At 34.6% G+C, this 13669-nt stretch overlaps 1 protein-coding gene across 5 annotated transcripts in view; it reads right to left on the reverse strand.

Moving 5' to 3' along the window:
- The window catches only part of Prps (phosphoribosyl pyrophosphate synthetase), a 58645-nt gene that overhangs the window by 33033 nt on the left and 11943 nt on the right, over window positions 1-13669 (reverse strand). For 3 of the 5 annotated variants that reach the window (XM_069848968.1, XM_069848966.1, XM_069848965.1), the window contains exons 3-4: window positions 8517-8700; window positions 3563-3640 (exon numbers count right to left, since the gene is read on the reverse strand). In XM_069848968.1, coding sequence (XP_069705069.1) covers window positions 3563-3640; window positions 8517-8700 — 262 coding nt within the window. The remainder of the gene's footprint in view (window positions 1-3562; window positions 3641-8516; window positions 8701-13669) is intronic. The other 2 variants (XM_069848970.1, XM_069848969.1) reach the window with 1 other exon arrangement.

Genomic DNA, 13669 nt, shown 5'->3' on the forward strand with positions numbered 1-13669 from the left:
AATCTGAAAGTCAGAATTTATAAAACAGTTATATTACCGGTTGTTCTGTATGGCTGTGAAACTTGGACTCTCACTTTGAGAGAGGAACAGAGATTGAGGGTTTTTGAGAATAAGGTTCTTAGGAAAATATTTGGGGCTAAGAGGGATGAAGTTACAGGAGAATGGAGAAAGTTACACAACGCAGAGCTGCACACATTGCATCCTTCACGTGACATAATTAGGAACATTAAATCCACACGTTTGAGATGGGCAGGGCATGTAGCACGTACGGGCGAATCCAGAAATGCATATAGAGTGTTAGTTGGGAGGCCAGAGGGGAAAATACCTTTGGGGAGGCCGAGACGTAGATGGGAGGATAATATTAAAATGGATTTGAGGGAGGTGGGATATGATGGTAGAGACTGGATTAATCTTGCTCAGGATAGGGACCAATGGCGGGCTTATGTGAGGGCAGCAATGAACCTCCGGGTTCCTTAAAAGTCAATAAGTAAGTAAGTAGTAAGTGAAGATCATTATTAGTGGCATCTGTTGGCTAATATGGGAAACTCAAGGAGCATATGCAGGAATCGCAGAAGAATATGATGATAATAATAATAATAATAATAATAATAATAAGTAAATTTTTCATTATTATAGAAGTAAACTAAAATAAATAACATTGCAGGGTTACGAAATTCATAAAATCTTTGCTGTATAACATACCTTAAAATACATTACGATTAAAGAGGCAAACATAACCTAATTCGATTAATGAAATACAAAGAAAACCAGCTGGTTTATGTTATGACGTAGTATGTTTATTGATATGACGTTACTAGTAGCAATTCATTGGTAATGTGTAACACACTTTAATTCTTTCGTGGAACAGTAAGATATAACTCTATACTTAGCAACATTTTCAATCAGTAATTTGTAATGTACAACACCATATCTTTATGGAACAGGCTCCTGGTTGTGGTTTTTACCGGAGTTTTCCCTCAAACCATTAAGAGCAAATGCTGAGTAATTTTCGGACTCATTTTGCTTGCATTGTCATCTTCATCTCATTCAGATGCTATATGATCATAGTAGTTGATAAAAGTGTCGTAAAATAACAAATTAAAAAGAAAAGAGAGAGAAGAAAAAAGCAGAAAGAGAAAAAAAAGTGCACAGGAGAGGGATCAGAGAAGTGATAAAACTTTCCCATGTCCATGAACTTATTTACATCAACATGATCCCCCAACATACCCCAAGCAATAAGGCAACGCTCACCAATATAACCAATGTTGCATAACATGACCAATAGAGATCCACATTAATTCATGTCAATAGAAATGCAGCCTTTACAGAACACTCCAAATATCCCAGTAGTAGAGCCATGAAAGGTGAGTAGTGCATGATGGTATTGTACCATTCATAGAACCAATAGTCAGCCCTTTTACAAACTACAGAGGAGTAGAGAAAGCGAGATAGAGGCAGGAGATAAAAGAGACGAGAGGGCAGAAGCCAAGCAAACATGTATGTGAAAGGCAAGTCTATCCAAAGTACAAGTCAATGATGTTAGCAAATGAAAGTGCATTTAAGCAAGCACCCACTAGTTATAATGAATATTCCTACTAACATGAATGTTAATTTTTAAGGGCCAGCACCAACTCTCGCTCTCTCATTGTCTTCCTCCTCTCTCGCTTCTCAAACAGAGTTCGATTTGAATACATTCAGACACTAATGCTAAAGTCATCTAAGTACAATACTAAGCAAACTAATCTGGTCATCTGCTTTAGCAATAATGGGCACTATAACGTTTTAACTAATATTATAACTAAGTGTTAAGGTGTACATTTTTCATAACCACTAACACCAAATGCAGTTAAGATAAATTTTCAAGTAATATGAATGAGAGCATCAGAATTTCTGCAGTATGTTGTAACTTCACAGTGGATTTTAGGTAAAAACCTTTTTAGTACATGCTCTTTAAAATAGTTGCTTTTCAGACTGTTATCAGTCCGAAAAATTGAACTTTAGTGGCCTAGGTCACTAAAGTCATCATGAGAACTTTTAACATGCCAAAATTGTTTTATCATGTTTATCATATAATGGTGCCTTTTATACTTATATTTATATTTACTTTTTTATTTCATATAATTTAGAGAGCTGTTAGTAAAAACTACTGTATATACCATACACGCAAAATCTTTAGTGGACTCATCCCGTATTTTGGACTCTGCTTACACCTTGTCCACTGAAACCTTATTTTGCACACTTGATACATAAATAGCTATATCCTTTCTCCGGAATAGATAATAGCACAGATATTTTATATACATGTTGCATGAATAATTATGCCGAAATATATGGGTTTCATACAACCTAAAAATTACCAATTTAATGCTAACATCAATTTTTACTAATTTTATAAGTTTGTTTATTTTTTCTATTCTGTCACTTTTCCATTTGTATGTGTGTGTGTCTCAGGAGAAATGTAAAATACTTGATAATGTAGTTTGGGTTAACCTACATTGATTTTACTTGACATACAGTATGTCCAAAGTCTAACATTTGGGGAGAAATACTAGAATGTCTTGTGGTTCCATATATGCTATACTTGGCGTGTTATGCCAGAACTTCCGCACACGGCAGCATCTGAGCATCGCAATGCCAGCGCAAAACACAACTGAATACACGTTCAATTGACATTTAATTTGTATATTTGCATAATGAATATGCAGACATGCTTTTTGTTTATGGATTTTGTGCTGGCAATGCATTGGCTGCTGTTGAGAAATATAGATGTTTTCTCAATCAAAGGGTTCTGTCTAGCTGAATGTTTTCCCGTGTTTACCAGATGTTATCTGAAACTGGCAAGCTACCAAGTGTTTACTGAGGTCGGAAAGAGAACCAGTACTGGTACCTGATATTTGTGTAAATATTTTATTTTCTTACAGAGTTTGTACTCAATTATGAAATAAACTCATTGGAACAAGACAATATGTAGCATTTTAAATAATATATTATATCACAATGTTCTAAAACTTAGAACTACATCTATAATGCCTCTCTCAATTTAAAAGTTCACCCATCAATAACTTCCCAAATGTTACATTTTGGATATAGATAATCGGGTTAAATCAATGTAGATTAACCCAAACTACATTATCCTGAAGTATTTTACATTTCTCCTGAGACACCAAGTTCAATTTGACATCCATCTCACATGCAACAATGCAACAGCATGTCGAAGTAAAATCCCTGCAGTTGTAAAATTTACTGCGACAATACAAATTATTAAATATTCTTGTATTAATGAGACACTCTCATGTGAAGTTCTAAAGCAGCGACTAAGTGTAAACAAAATGCCAGTAAGTGAAATCCACGAATGTCTCACTGATTCGAAATTGGCAACTTCAGAGTCTATATTAGGGCACCTAAAATAAAACATTTTACAATCTAAAATGTCTGCTATCTACCTATAACACAATGTGTAATAAAAATTTATCTGTAAATCGAACTCTGCCTCTGTTGTCTGCATCCAATGCCTTCTGCAAAAGTAAGTAAGATTTTAGTTTACACAATGAAAAAAAATTACCCTGAACTTCCATTCGTTGACCTTCATTGTGAAAGGTACTGGAAACTCTAGTCCACTACCATCACCATCTCCACCAGCCTGTGACATTACAAGAGTTTTGTGCATCTATTAAAGATTGTATACTCTGAACTGTTACAAATAGCTGAAATGCAATGTTTTTCATACTACATATCATACAAAGTATAGTTAATATGTGCAATGTAACATTTACAAGTCACAATAATTGTACAGAACACCAATACGGTGACACACAAAATTTTAGTGTATGTAGCTGAAATATCATTGAAAGAAATAGTTTTAATATCAAAGTTTGTACTGTTTAAAGCTGTAGTTAAAATGTAAATAAAAAGTATTTATACTTCCTAATACCCTGAAGAGCGTAAATACACAATGTCTTGATGAAGACTTCATTTCGTAACTTCTGACGGAAATAATGAATATACATGTCTAAGTAGCATCTATATTCCAACAATGGATAATGAAGTTATTTAATATTTTAATTTGTTACAAACTTATCATTCAAAACTACCACATTATTAGCAACAGCAGTTCTGAATACGACACATGAGTTTAATTCAAATGTTCATAATTAATTTAATTAGAATTACGAAATATTGCGAAAAGTTTCGCTTCCTACATTAATACACCTGGTCACATGTAATCACTTAGTGGAAGACATTACTTCCATGCCTGTTCTGGCTGTGTACGATACAAGGTGGCTAATGAGCTGAAGATCCGCCAACTTTCAATTATTAATTCCTGGATCTGGAGTCACAATCAATACACTGACTATTGGTTTTGGTCAGAGTGCAGTTTGCAGCAATGAAAAGTGTCGAGAGAAAATGATACTAGAAATACAAAAGCTGAGTCTCAAATAAGAAATAACTTCATAAATAATATGTGGAACTGGACACAAAATCACATGAACTTCTTTACTCAAAATGAAAAAGTTTCGTTATCAGTATAACATGAATCTGTACAGAAATTGAATCTGAGTTACCTGAAGATTCAACACACACATTACAACAAATACATATTAACACTTTTAATCGAAGTGAGAGTCAATTTACATTATTACAAGGAGAGATAGCAAACTGGAAATATGATATTTTAATGAAACTCTACTTTTTTGGAGCTCTCATGTATGTTACAGCATAACCGTGACGTATTTCTCTCATAAATGCTTTTTAAAATTGTGTCATTGATTGGGTTTCTTGACTATGCTCTATTTGCAAGTGTCTTTCCAAAACATGCCTTTTTAAGAAAGCTGTTGTCTTGGCATTTCTTGAGTATACATTATTCAGAAGTGCTGTTCCACCAGCAATCTAGCCAAGTGACTGAAATCACCAACTAGTACAACTCTACCTAATGTCCTAGGATCAAATTCCCCGAATTTCCAATTTTTTTGCAAGGTTTTTTATAATTAAGTAAGGTAAAGGTATGGTTTGTTTAACGACGCTCGCAACTGCAGAGGTCATATCAGCGTTGCCGGATGTGCCGGAATTTTGTCCCGCAGGAGTTCTTTTACATGCCAGTAAATCTACTGACATGAGCCTGTCGCATTTAAGCACACTTAAATGCCATCGACCTGGCCCGGGATCGAACCCGCAACCTTGGGCATAGAAGGCCAGCGCTATACCAACTCGCCAACCAGGTCGACATTAAGTAAGGTAATTTCTATATTGCCATTATACAGAGCATATACTAACTGGCTCTGCAGTAAAGCAAGTGGCAGTATTCGATCTGCCAGCGATGTAAAGTTGGTACTGTCTAGTGCCTGGTTTGAATACATAGGAATATTACATCTCCTCTCTTGCTCTCTCCCACCCTCCACCATTCAAGGCGGCCAAGGTCATTAACTATCTGCACGATACTAACACAACTCCTTGAGTCTCCGCATTCTACTTGCCACTTCTCCTACAGAGCCAGTTAGTATACACACTGTATTAATGTTTTGTATAAACTGTCACACATTACAAATATTTAAATCCATGTGACTAATCTTGTTAGTATAAATCAGTGATCGCCAAAAGCTGTGTCGCGACACATGCCCCTGCCTTCACTCAAGCGTAACCATGGCATCTTATCCCCACCCTCTGTTTACAGCTTTCATTCCGACATAAGTAAAGACATTTATCAGCAGCGGACGTACACATGTAATGTTACAAATGTGTAGGATAATATTATGTTTCGATGTCTTTTCGAAAACAGGTAAGTAAAAACTTAATTTTAAGGAGCATGGGAGGAAAAGTGTTTATTTTGTGCAGATGGTAAAAATATGAGATACTTAACTTGTTGTAAAATCTTAAATGGTGTATAAAAGAACAATGTACGTTATTATTCTTCTTGTTATGAAGATTACCACACCCTTACCTGTAACTTGAATATTTCATTAATAAACGAACAATAAAAAATATCGACTTCTATGTCTTAATTGGTGTAAAATACTTCGACGTTATTTCGACGTATGCATTGTAATTTGAATATTTCATTAATAAATAAACAATAAAAAATATCGGCTATGTGTTAATCGGAGTAAAATATTTCGACTTTTTTTTTTTTTAAGTATGTAGTGTAATTTACAACTTCGTGACCAGCCTGGTACGTTTTTCTAATTTCAAATAGCTGCTGATGTAAAGTACATGTTCTTTTTATGGTAAATAAGAAAATAAATTTATTTTATTAGAAATACAAAAGTAATGGATAGGAGGATAAAAAATTAACACAGAAAAAAATGTGTATAGTTAATAAGTAGAAGAATATTATATTGCTTTTGTTTTTTGGTCACAGTCCGTCTCTGCATTGTTATTCACTGCATTACCTGAGGAGATACCCACTCCACCCCTCTCCCTGCGATAGTGGTGTGCGGGTTGCATTTCTATTACGTCACAATTTCGTGGCGTTTGGCAACCACTGGTATAAATCATAATGAGGGCTTGGAATATTTTTTTGCTGTATTGGGCACCACTGACAATCTTCGTATGACAATTCATCACATGTTTATGAACGTAATTCCGAAATTTTATTTTTTATTTTTATTACTCATGGCACATACTTGACTTACGTCATTCACTCATATGAAGCTAGTTATGTAGATAAATTTATCGACAGAGTCGTTGCCCAGGGTTGCACCATAGTAGACTGGTCGATGCTACACCTGCGATCAGATGAGATGGAGATTTGTCAGGATGCCACAAGGGAACCACAGTTAAATCACGGCTTGCCCAACACAAGTTATAATTGGGGGTACACCAGGAATCGAACCTGAGTCTACAAGATCATAAGTCCAGTGCTCTAGCCACTAGACCATCGTGGTGGCTTATTTTATTTCATATAAAAATGCATATTTTGGATGTAACATAAAACTACATATTTTGACACCAAAAAAAAAAAAAAATTCAAATATTTCGGTTTTAAATTAAAATGTATCAAAATGACATAATTTGGAATTCTGTCTTTTTTGTGTAATGGGTTCTTCTGACAAACAATGGTGGGATGCTGTTGCTAAAAGATTCCATAGATACACTCTTGAGATGTCTTATATGCAAAACTCAGTTTGAAAACGGATCTAATCTACATCACATCCAATTTCACATATGTTACTGATTATATATACATCCTGGAATGTAAGCACTTTATTCTTGCTGAAACACTTCGAGGGATGAAAACCACTATCGCCAAAATAACAAGTTGGAGGAAAGCAAGTGGATACACTCAAACATAAAGCCACAACTTTGTTTAATGAAATTACTATGTCTGCTATTGCCAGTACCTTGGCTGATGAAAACTGTAAGCTTACATCACTCTCTGAAAACCTGACAAACTTTTTGCTTCATTCTAGGGAACGAGCATTTTCACACTATAGGGCTTTATTTCGTGAGAATCGTCAATTATATACTACTGAAAATTTGAGAATGGTCTTTGTAACACATTATAACACTCATATATAAAGATACCGTAACAATATATGCAAATTGACATTTAGCTATTTTTTCCGTAATTATTAATGCTTTAGCATATAGTTTCAAGTTTTTAACACATATTTTCGAATTTATAATACATAAATGCATAAATATTTTCCAACACTTTAGACACAAAAAATCCTACCCCTAGTCATATCAACCACGAGGAGTATGGTGACTTTTCTTCTTCTCATTCTTATTTTGTCACCTCAAGACGATGGTAGAACCAATCTTTAAAATACTGTAGACTTCTCTATATTATACCTCCATTTTCCTTACCAAACGTTCAATCAAAATCTCTTACAAATAATCCATCATTGTTTCCTCTCTTATTCAGAATGATAAAAAGTGATCCTACAACATTATGCAAATGAGTATGTGCTGTTGACCAATCAGAGTACAAGGTGCAACTGAAGCATAGTCGAGAAACTTAACATCGACACTCTTTAAAAAAGTTATATATTTTGTTAGACTGATATCTACAGCTACAATCTAAGTGTGCCGGAAGCTAATCTTCAAAACTTACAATTTAGAATGATTTCATTGAAATATCATGTATCCTGTTCAAAACTTCCCATTGTTAGAAGTTTCCTATTAATGCTAAATATTTCGATGTATAATACATAAACATGGGTTTTGATATGTTTATAATTACTAAACCACAAATTACCAAGCAAGCTATATATTCCATATCTTCATAAACATTACTCACGAAATAAAACATGAAACAGATATTTAATAAACGACTTTCTGTCCAATAAATAACAGGGAAAGAAAAGCACCATGGCGTATTCCAATTCTCTGCTGTCTCTCGTAAAACAGAATTACTGTTGTCGAAATTTTGACTCATGATGTACCATACTGTCAAACTGTAGTTACTCTCAGGTTTAATTTTGAACTTGACTGTGTTAAAATAACAAATACGTGAAATAAAACAATGCAACAGAAATCACTGATAAGTTATAATAATTATGAAAATATTAATTACATACCTTGTCCTTCTTGTCCTGTCGTGCATAAGGAAAGCACGGAATTACAGCAGTTACACGAGAAGCTGAGGCAATTTTGCACGCATTAATCATAATCAACAGCTCCATGAGGTTGTCATTGACCTCGCCACTTCCACTCTGCACGATATACACATCTTCTCCTCTGACAGATTCTCCAATTTCGACACTAAAAAAAAAAAAAAAAAAAAAAAACATGTCTAAACGTTAAATGAATTTGTGTATCAAGTAGGGCAATCAGATGGTGAGTAAATGATATTTCATTGTATGTAATGTTATTTTGTGCGAGATCGTGCGTATTTGCTTGCTTTCCACACAAAACCAATACGCGGTAAGTGTGAAATACAACATTCAGTATTCCCAACGTAACACACATAACAATTTCCCTCTTCTTACCGCTTAAGCACCATATTCATTTTACTGCTTTAGGCTTTTAACATATTATTTTTAGAGACGTTTAACATAGTAATAATTATAAATTGGAAACTTACCACTGCAATTTCACCTAAATTGCACTGTTAATTATTGTTTTTAAATATTTGCAAAAATTAAGTAAACTCTACAACACCACAAAAGTTACTGCATTTGTAATGCAAGTAACATTAAGGAAGCCGTGAAAAAATCAACAAGATTCCAGATGCCGATGTTATTACTGCAATATGTTATATAAATAATATTGTTGAAATATTAAAATGAAAAATAAATCATTACATAACCTTATCGTTTGTTTTAAGTTCGCATTTATAGACTGGGGGGAAAAAAAAGACAGACGTATATCACAGCCTGCTGGAATATAGTAAACACAGAAAACATTTTATAGCAACAATGTTGAAGATAGATCTTTTTGTTTTTAAAAGTTGCCGTCATTGAACAGAAACCAAGATGGAGATTTCATTGCAACTAATTAGAAATTCCTCTTTCAGGTATGTAATAAACGATCTTCGCACAAAATAATGTACGATACACGAGCGGTATGTTTGTTTTCATGTTCTCGGAAATTAAAAAAGCTCAACTACGTTTCGCTTTTTCAATCTTTTCCTCGAACATGAAAACATCAACATACCGCTCTTGTAACGCATATTACTATTATACTCATTTCTCCTATATATATATTTTTTTTATTTTAGTAGGTTATTTTAAGACACTTTATCAACATCTCAGGTTATTTAGTGTCTAAATGAGATGAAAGTGATAATACCGGTGAAATGAATCTAGGGTCCAGCACCGAAAGTTACCCAGCATTTGCTCATATTGGATTGAGGGAAAACCCCAGAAAAAACCTCAACCAGGTAACTTGCCCTGACCGGGAATCGAACCCAGGCCACCTGGTTTCGCGACCAGACACGCTAGCCATTACTTCACAGGTGTGGACTTTACCATATTATTTTCATAACTTCTCAATACAACAATAACCCCGATACAATTTTCCTACTCCACAGAAAATTGTTGTAGTAAGGTTCGACTGTATATTAAGCGCAAAGGGAAAGAACGAACTTTGTCCACTTTAACAGATAGTTCAGGAGAGCAATTTAAAGTCTATCTTTAGCATATTTTTTCCATGTGCCACAGGTAACAACGAAAACATGATCTATATGTCAAATCTAAAATCTGTTCTAGCACTTAGACTGTTGACATTATCATAAGGACCTCATAAACGCAAAGATTTACCTGGAGGTTAAGTCTGTGCAAACCTAAATCTACAGGTAAGTCTCCTCGTATATGGGTGTATAAGGCTTTTCACCTTGAGATAAAATATCAAGGATTTTGGCCTTGAGATAAGTCTCCAGACTTCTAAGACTGCTTCAAATTTTCCGATTGCAGCACTCTCCAAATTAAGCAGCAGAAAAAGTAAACACAGAAACAAACGATACTGCAAGCATCTGGTCGAGAATGCATTGTTACATTTTGCAATTCTCCGTATTCATTTACAAGAGCTTTGCAGTTCTCTGTAGTGAAATGGTGGCAAGCCATGAAAGTCCAGATTTAAGAAACTATTCTTATGCATTTCTCTTAGAATTTACAGAAATATAAAAAACTTTTTCATGCTTATGGAAAATCAAATAAGTTATAATTACACTTATAACAAAATTACAAATATACTATTTAATAACAATGCCAAAGAATCGCCAACAACTGTATGCTGAACCATGGAGGAACAGTCTTTCTCGAGTGATCACATTTCTACATGTGAAATAATTGATTTCAGCGACCTCTTAGTTCTTCTTGGTGAACTATAAGTCTAGGAGGTAAGTCTGAATATGAATGGACAATCATTCAATTCAAACATATTTATCGGAGGCAAATCTGTGCAGACCTAACTCCAGGAAGTCTTTGCATGTATTGGGCCCTATAGTGTTTCATTCGTAGGATTAACCTACATGGAATGCTACTCCACACAATACATATAACTCATTTTTTTGAGTGGGGGTGGGGAGGGGAACAAGTGGACAAAGAACGTTCTTTTCTTGTAACTTTCATATATTAACAGTCGAGACCAACAGGGAGTAGATAGAGATCTGATCTGTGTCTTACATTACAATCAAGAATATTCTGAATAGTGCTACAGTATCTTGACTGATAACATAAAACATCAGGGAAAGAATCTTCTCACAAGATAAAGTCAAGATTTCTAAATTTCTGAAAACTTTTGAACAGGACATCCTTTTGTGCACACCTGCCATTATTCTCAGGGCTTTCTTTTGTAAAGCAAAAACAGCTTTAGTTTCAAATGAATAAGCACAGAATATTAATCCATATTTCATTATAGAATAAAGAATGTAATCGAAGTATGCTATTTTAAGGGTTTTTATATTGTCAATAGAGAGAAAGGGCTAATGCATAAGGTGAAGCTTAATTAGTGTGGCTGTTGGATTGCATTAGTAACACAATATGAAAAATTCCATTTTTGAGACAGAGGTATCTATGTTTAATTCATTCCCCTTGATTACAGGATCTTATGTGAAAATGATAAAAAAAAATTCAATTTTATGTGACAGAAATAATTTCTTAGGTCATATTATGGAGATGGAGGATAGTGCCATTGAAAAGAAGTGTTTGCAGTTTTTTCGGGACATGAATTTGAAATCCAATTGGCTAGAAGATTTAAAGAACAAGTTGAGTAGATTAGGTCTAAGATGGTTATGGGAGGAAATTGGAGTAATGAATTTAAATGTAATTTGTAAAATCGTAAAAGAGAGGTGTAATTAAACTACGAGACAGGAATTATATCAAAATCTCAACGAAAGTAAGTAACTATAAGGACATTAAAACGTCATGGGAACAAGAAGAAGTCCACACCTGTGGAGTAACGGTCAGCACGTCTGGCTGCGAAACCAGGTGGCCCGGGTTCGATTTCCGGTCGGGACAAGTTACCTGGTTGAGGTTTTTTCCAGGGTTTTCCCTCAGCCCAATATGAGCAAATGCTGGGTAACTTTCGGTGCTGGACCTCGGACTCATTTCACCGGCATTATCACCTTCATCTCATTCAGAAGCTAAATACCCTAAGATGTTGATAAAGCGTCGTAAAATAACATACTTAAAAAAAAAAACAAAAAGAATATGTCAGAACAAATAATAGGAAAATGAGGATGGGCTTAGCTTGGTGGAGACTAGGAATATGGAAATTGAAAAACAGGAGGGGTACCACAGAGAAGGATATCTGCCCCCTTTGCAGCATTGGAGAAGATGCATTCCATATATTATTAGAATGTCAAGAAACAGACAATACAAGGAAAAAGTGGATAAATAATAAATTTTTGAATATGAGTAGATATGTAGCATATAAGAAGATATGTAATATAACTAATATAAGAGAGTTAAATAAATTGGGCAAGTTTTTAATGATAGGGAAGATGAACTGGGAAAAGAAAGTTAAAAGTCATGGTGTATTAAATTGATCTTGTAGTGTGTGTGTGTTTTTTGTTTTGTTTATTTTTGGCATAGGTGATTAAAATTGTAAAGTAAGGCAGATCTAGGGTAATAGACCTATAGAATTGTAACAGGTCTGTCTTACAGATATATGATAGATGAATAAATATATATCATATGTGACAGAAATGGTCGGTAAACCACGCCTGGAACCCTCTTATTCAGATACAGGGTCTTTTACGAGTTTTGAGAAATGACAAATAAATAAAAAAGATAATAAATTATTGCTACAACAGAGACACTTTTTTTATGTGTCATCCTACGAATTCTAATCACTTAAATGTCCAGCAACCCCACTCCCATCAGATTTAAACTGCAAACACAGGCTATAATGGCAAGCAAGGCAACTGCTCAGTCACCAAGGACAATTTCTAACATTCTGGATATGATAAAATTAAAAGACTGCAGCGCAATACCTTCCCAATGTTTTCTGCACCACCAGTTAAGCATTAAGCCATAGGGAAATTATGAAATGCTTGGGAATGGGAAGGCAAAAAAGAACACTTCTCTACCAATGTCCTTGAGCGCTACAAATTTCAAAGAATGTCACTAGAACTTTAAAAAGTCATGTTGTAGACATATGGGCCCTGACGAAATGTTTGCTGACAATGTGAAAAAATGACATTATATTAATAAGAATGAAAAATACGTAGTGGATCCATTTTGCATGAAGGTAAATGTCTGGGCACTCAAGTGGAATTTGTGGTGTTTGAGATATTCTCAGAGTTCTCTTGTTTTCTATTTCTTCAGTAACAATCGTTTCTCATGTAGCTTATCCACCACCATCTGGTGCAATATGGGCACCTATCGCTTACAACTGCAAGTGATTGCTCCTAGAACGCTTAGGTCAAATTTGGAGGAAGGCTGGAAAATGGGACATTTGGTAAATGCTGCTACAGACTGTTGGCAAGATGTATTACAATATTCATTCTGGTTCAACAGCTATGACGCAATTGATAGATACATTACTAGAGACCTTATCAAAATGTCGTCTGCGGTAGCACTTGATAAACTTGCTTGATAACCCCAAGTGTGGAATCCCAGTAGAGAAACACTCTACAGGAAAAATGTAAATGTTAGAATAATAAAAAATGACAGTGAGATTAACCCCTTCAGATCTGAATTTATATTAAACATTAAAAAAAAAAAAGGTCACATAATCATTCTGGGGGTCCAAAATTCCCAAATCAAGTCTTCACAGAAAATAAAAA

This window comes from Periplaneta americana, chromosome 16, assembly GCF_040183065.1.
Source record: "Periplaneta americana isolate PAMFEO1 chromosome 16, P.americana_PAMFEO1_priV1, whole genome shotgun sequence".
In the NCBI taxonomy this organism is placed as follows: domain Eukaryota; kingdom Metazoa; phylum Arthropoda; class Insecta; order Blattodea; family Blattidae; genus Periplaneta; species Periplaneta americana.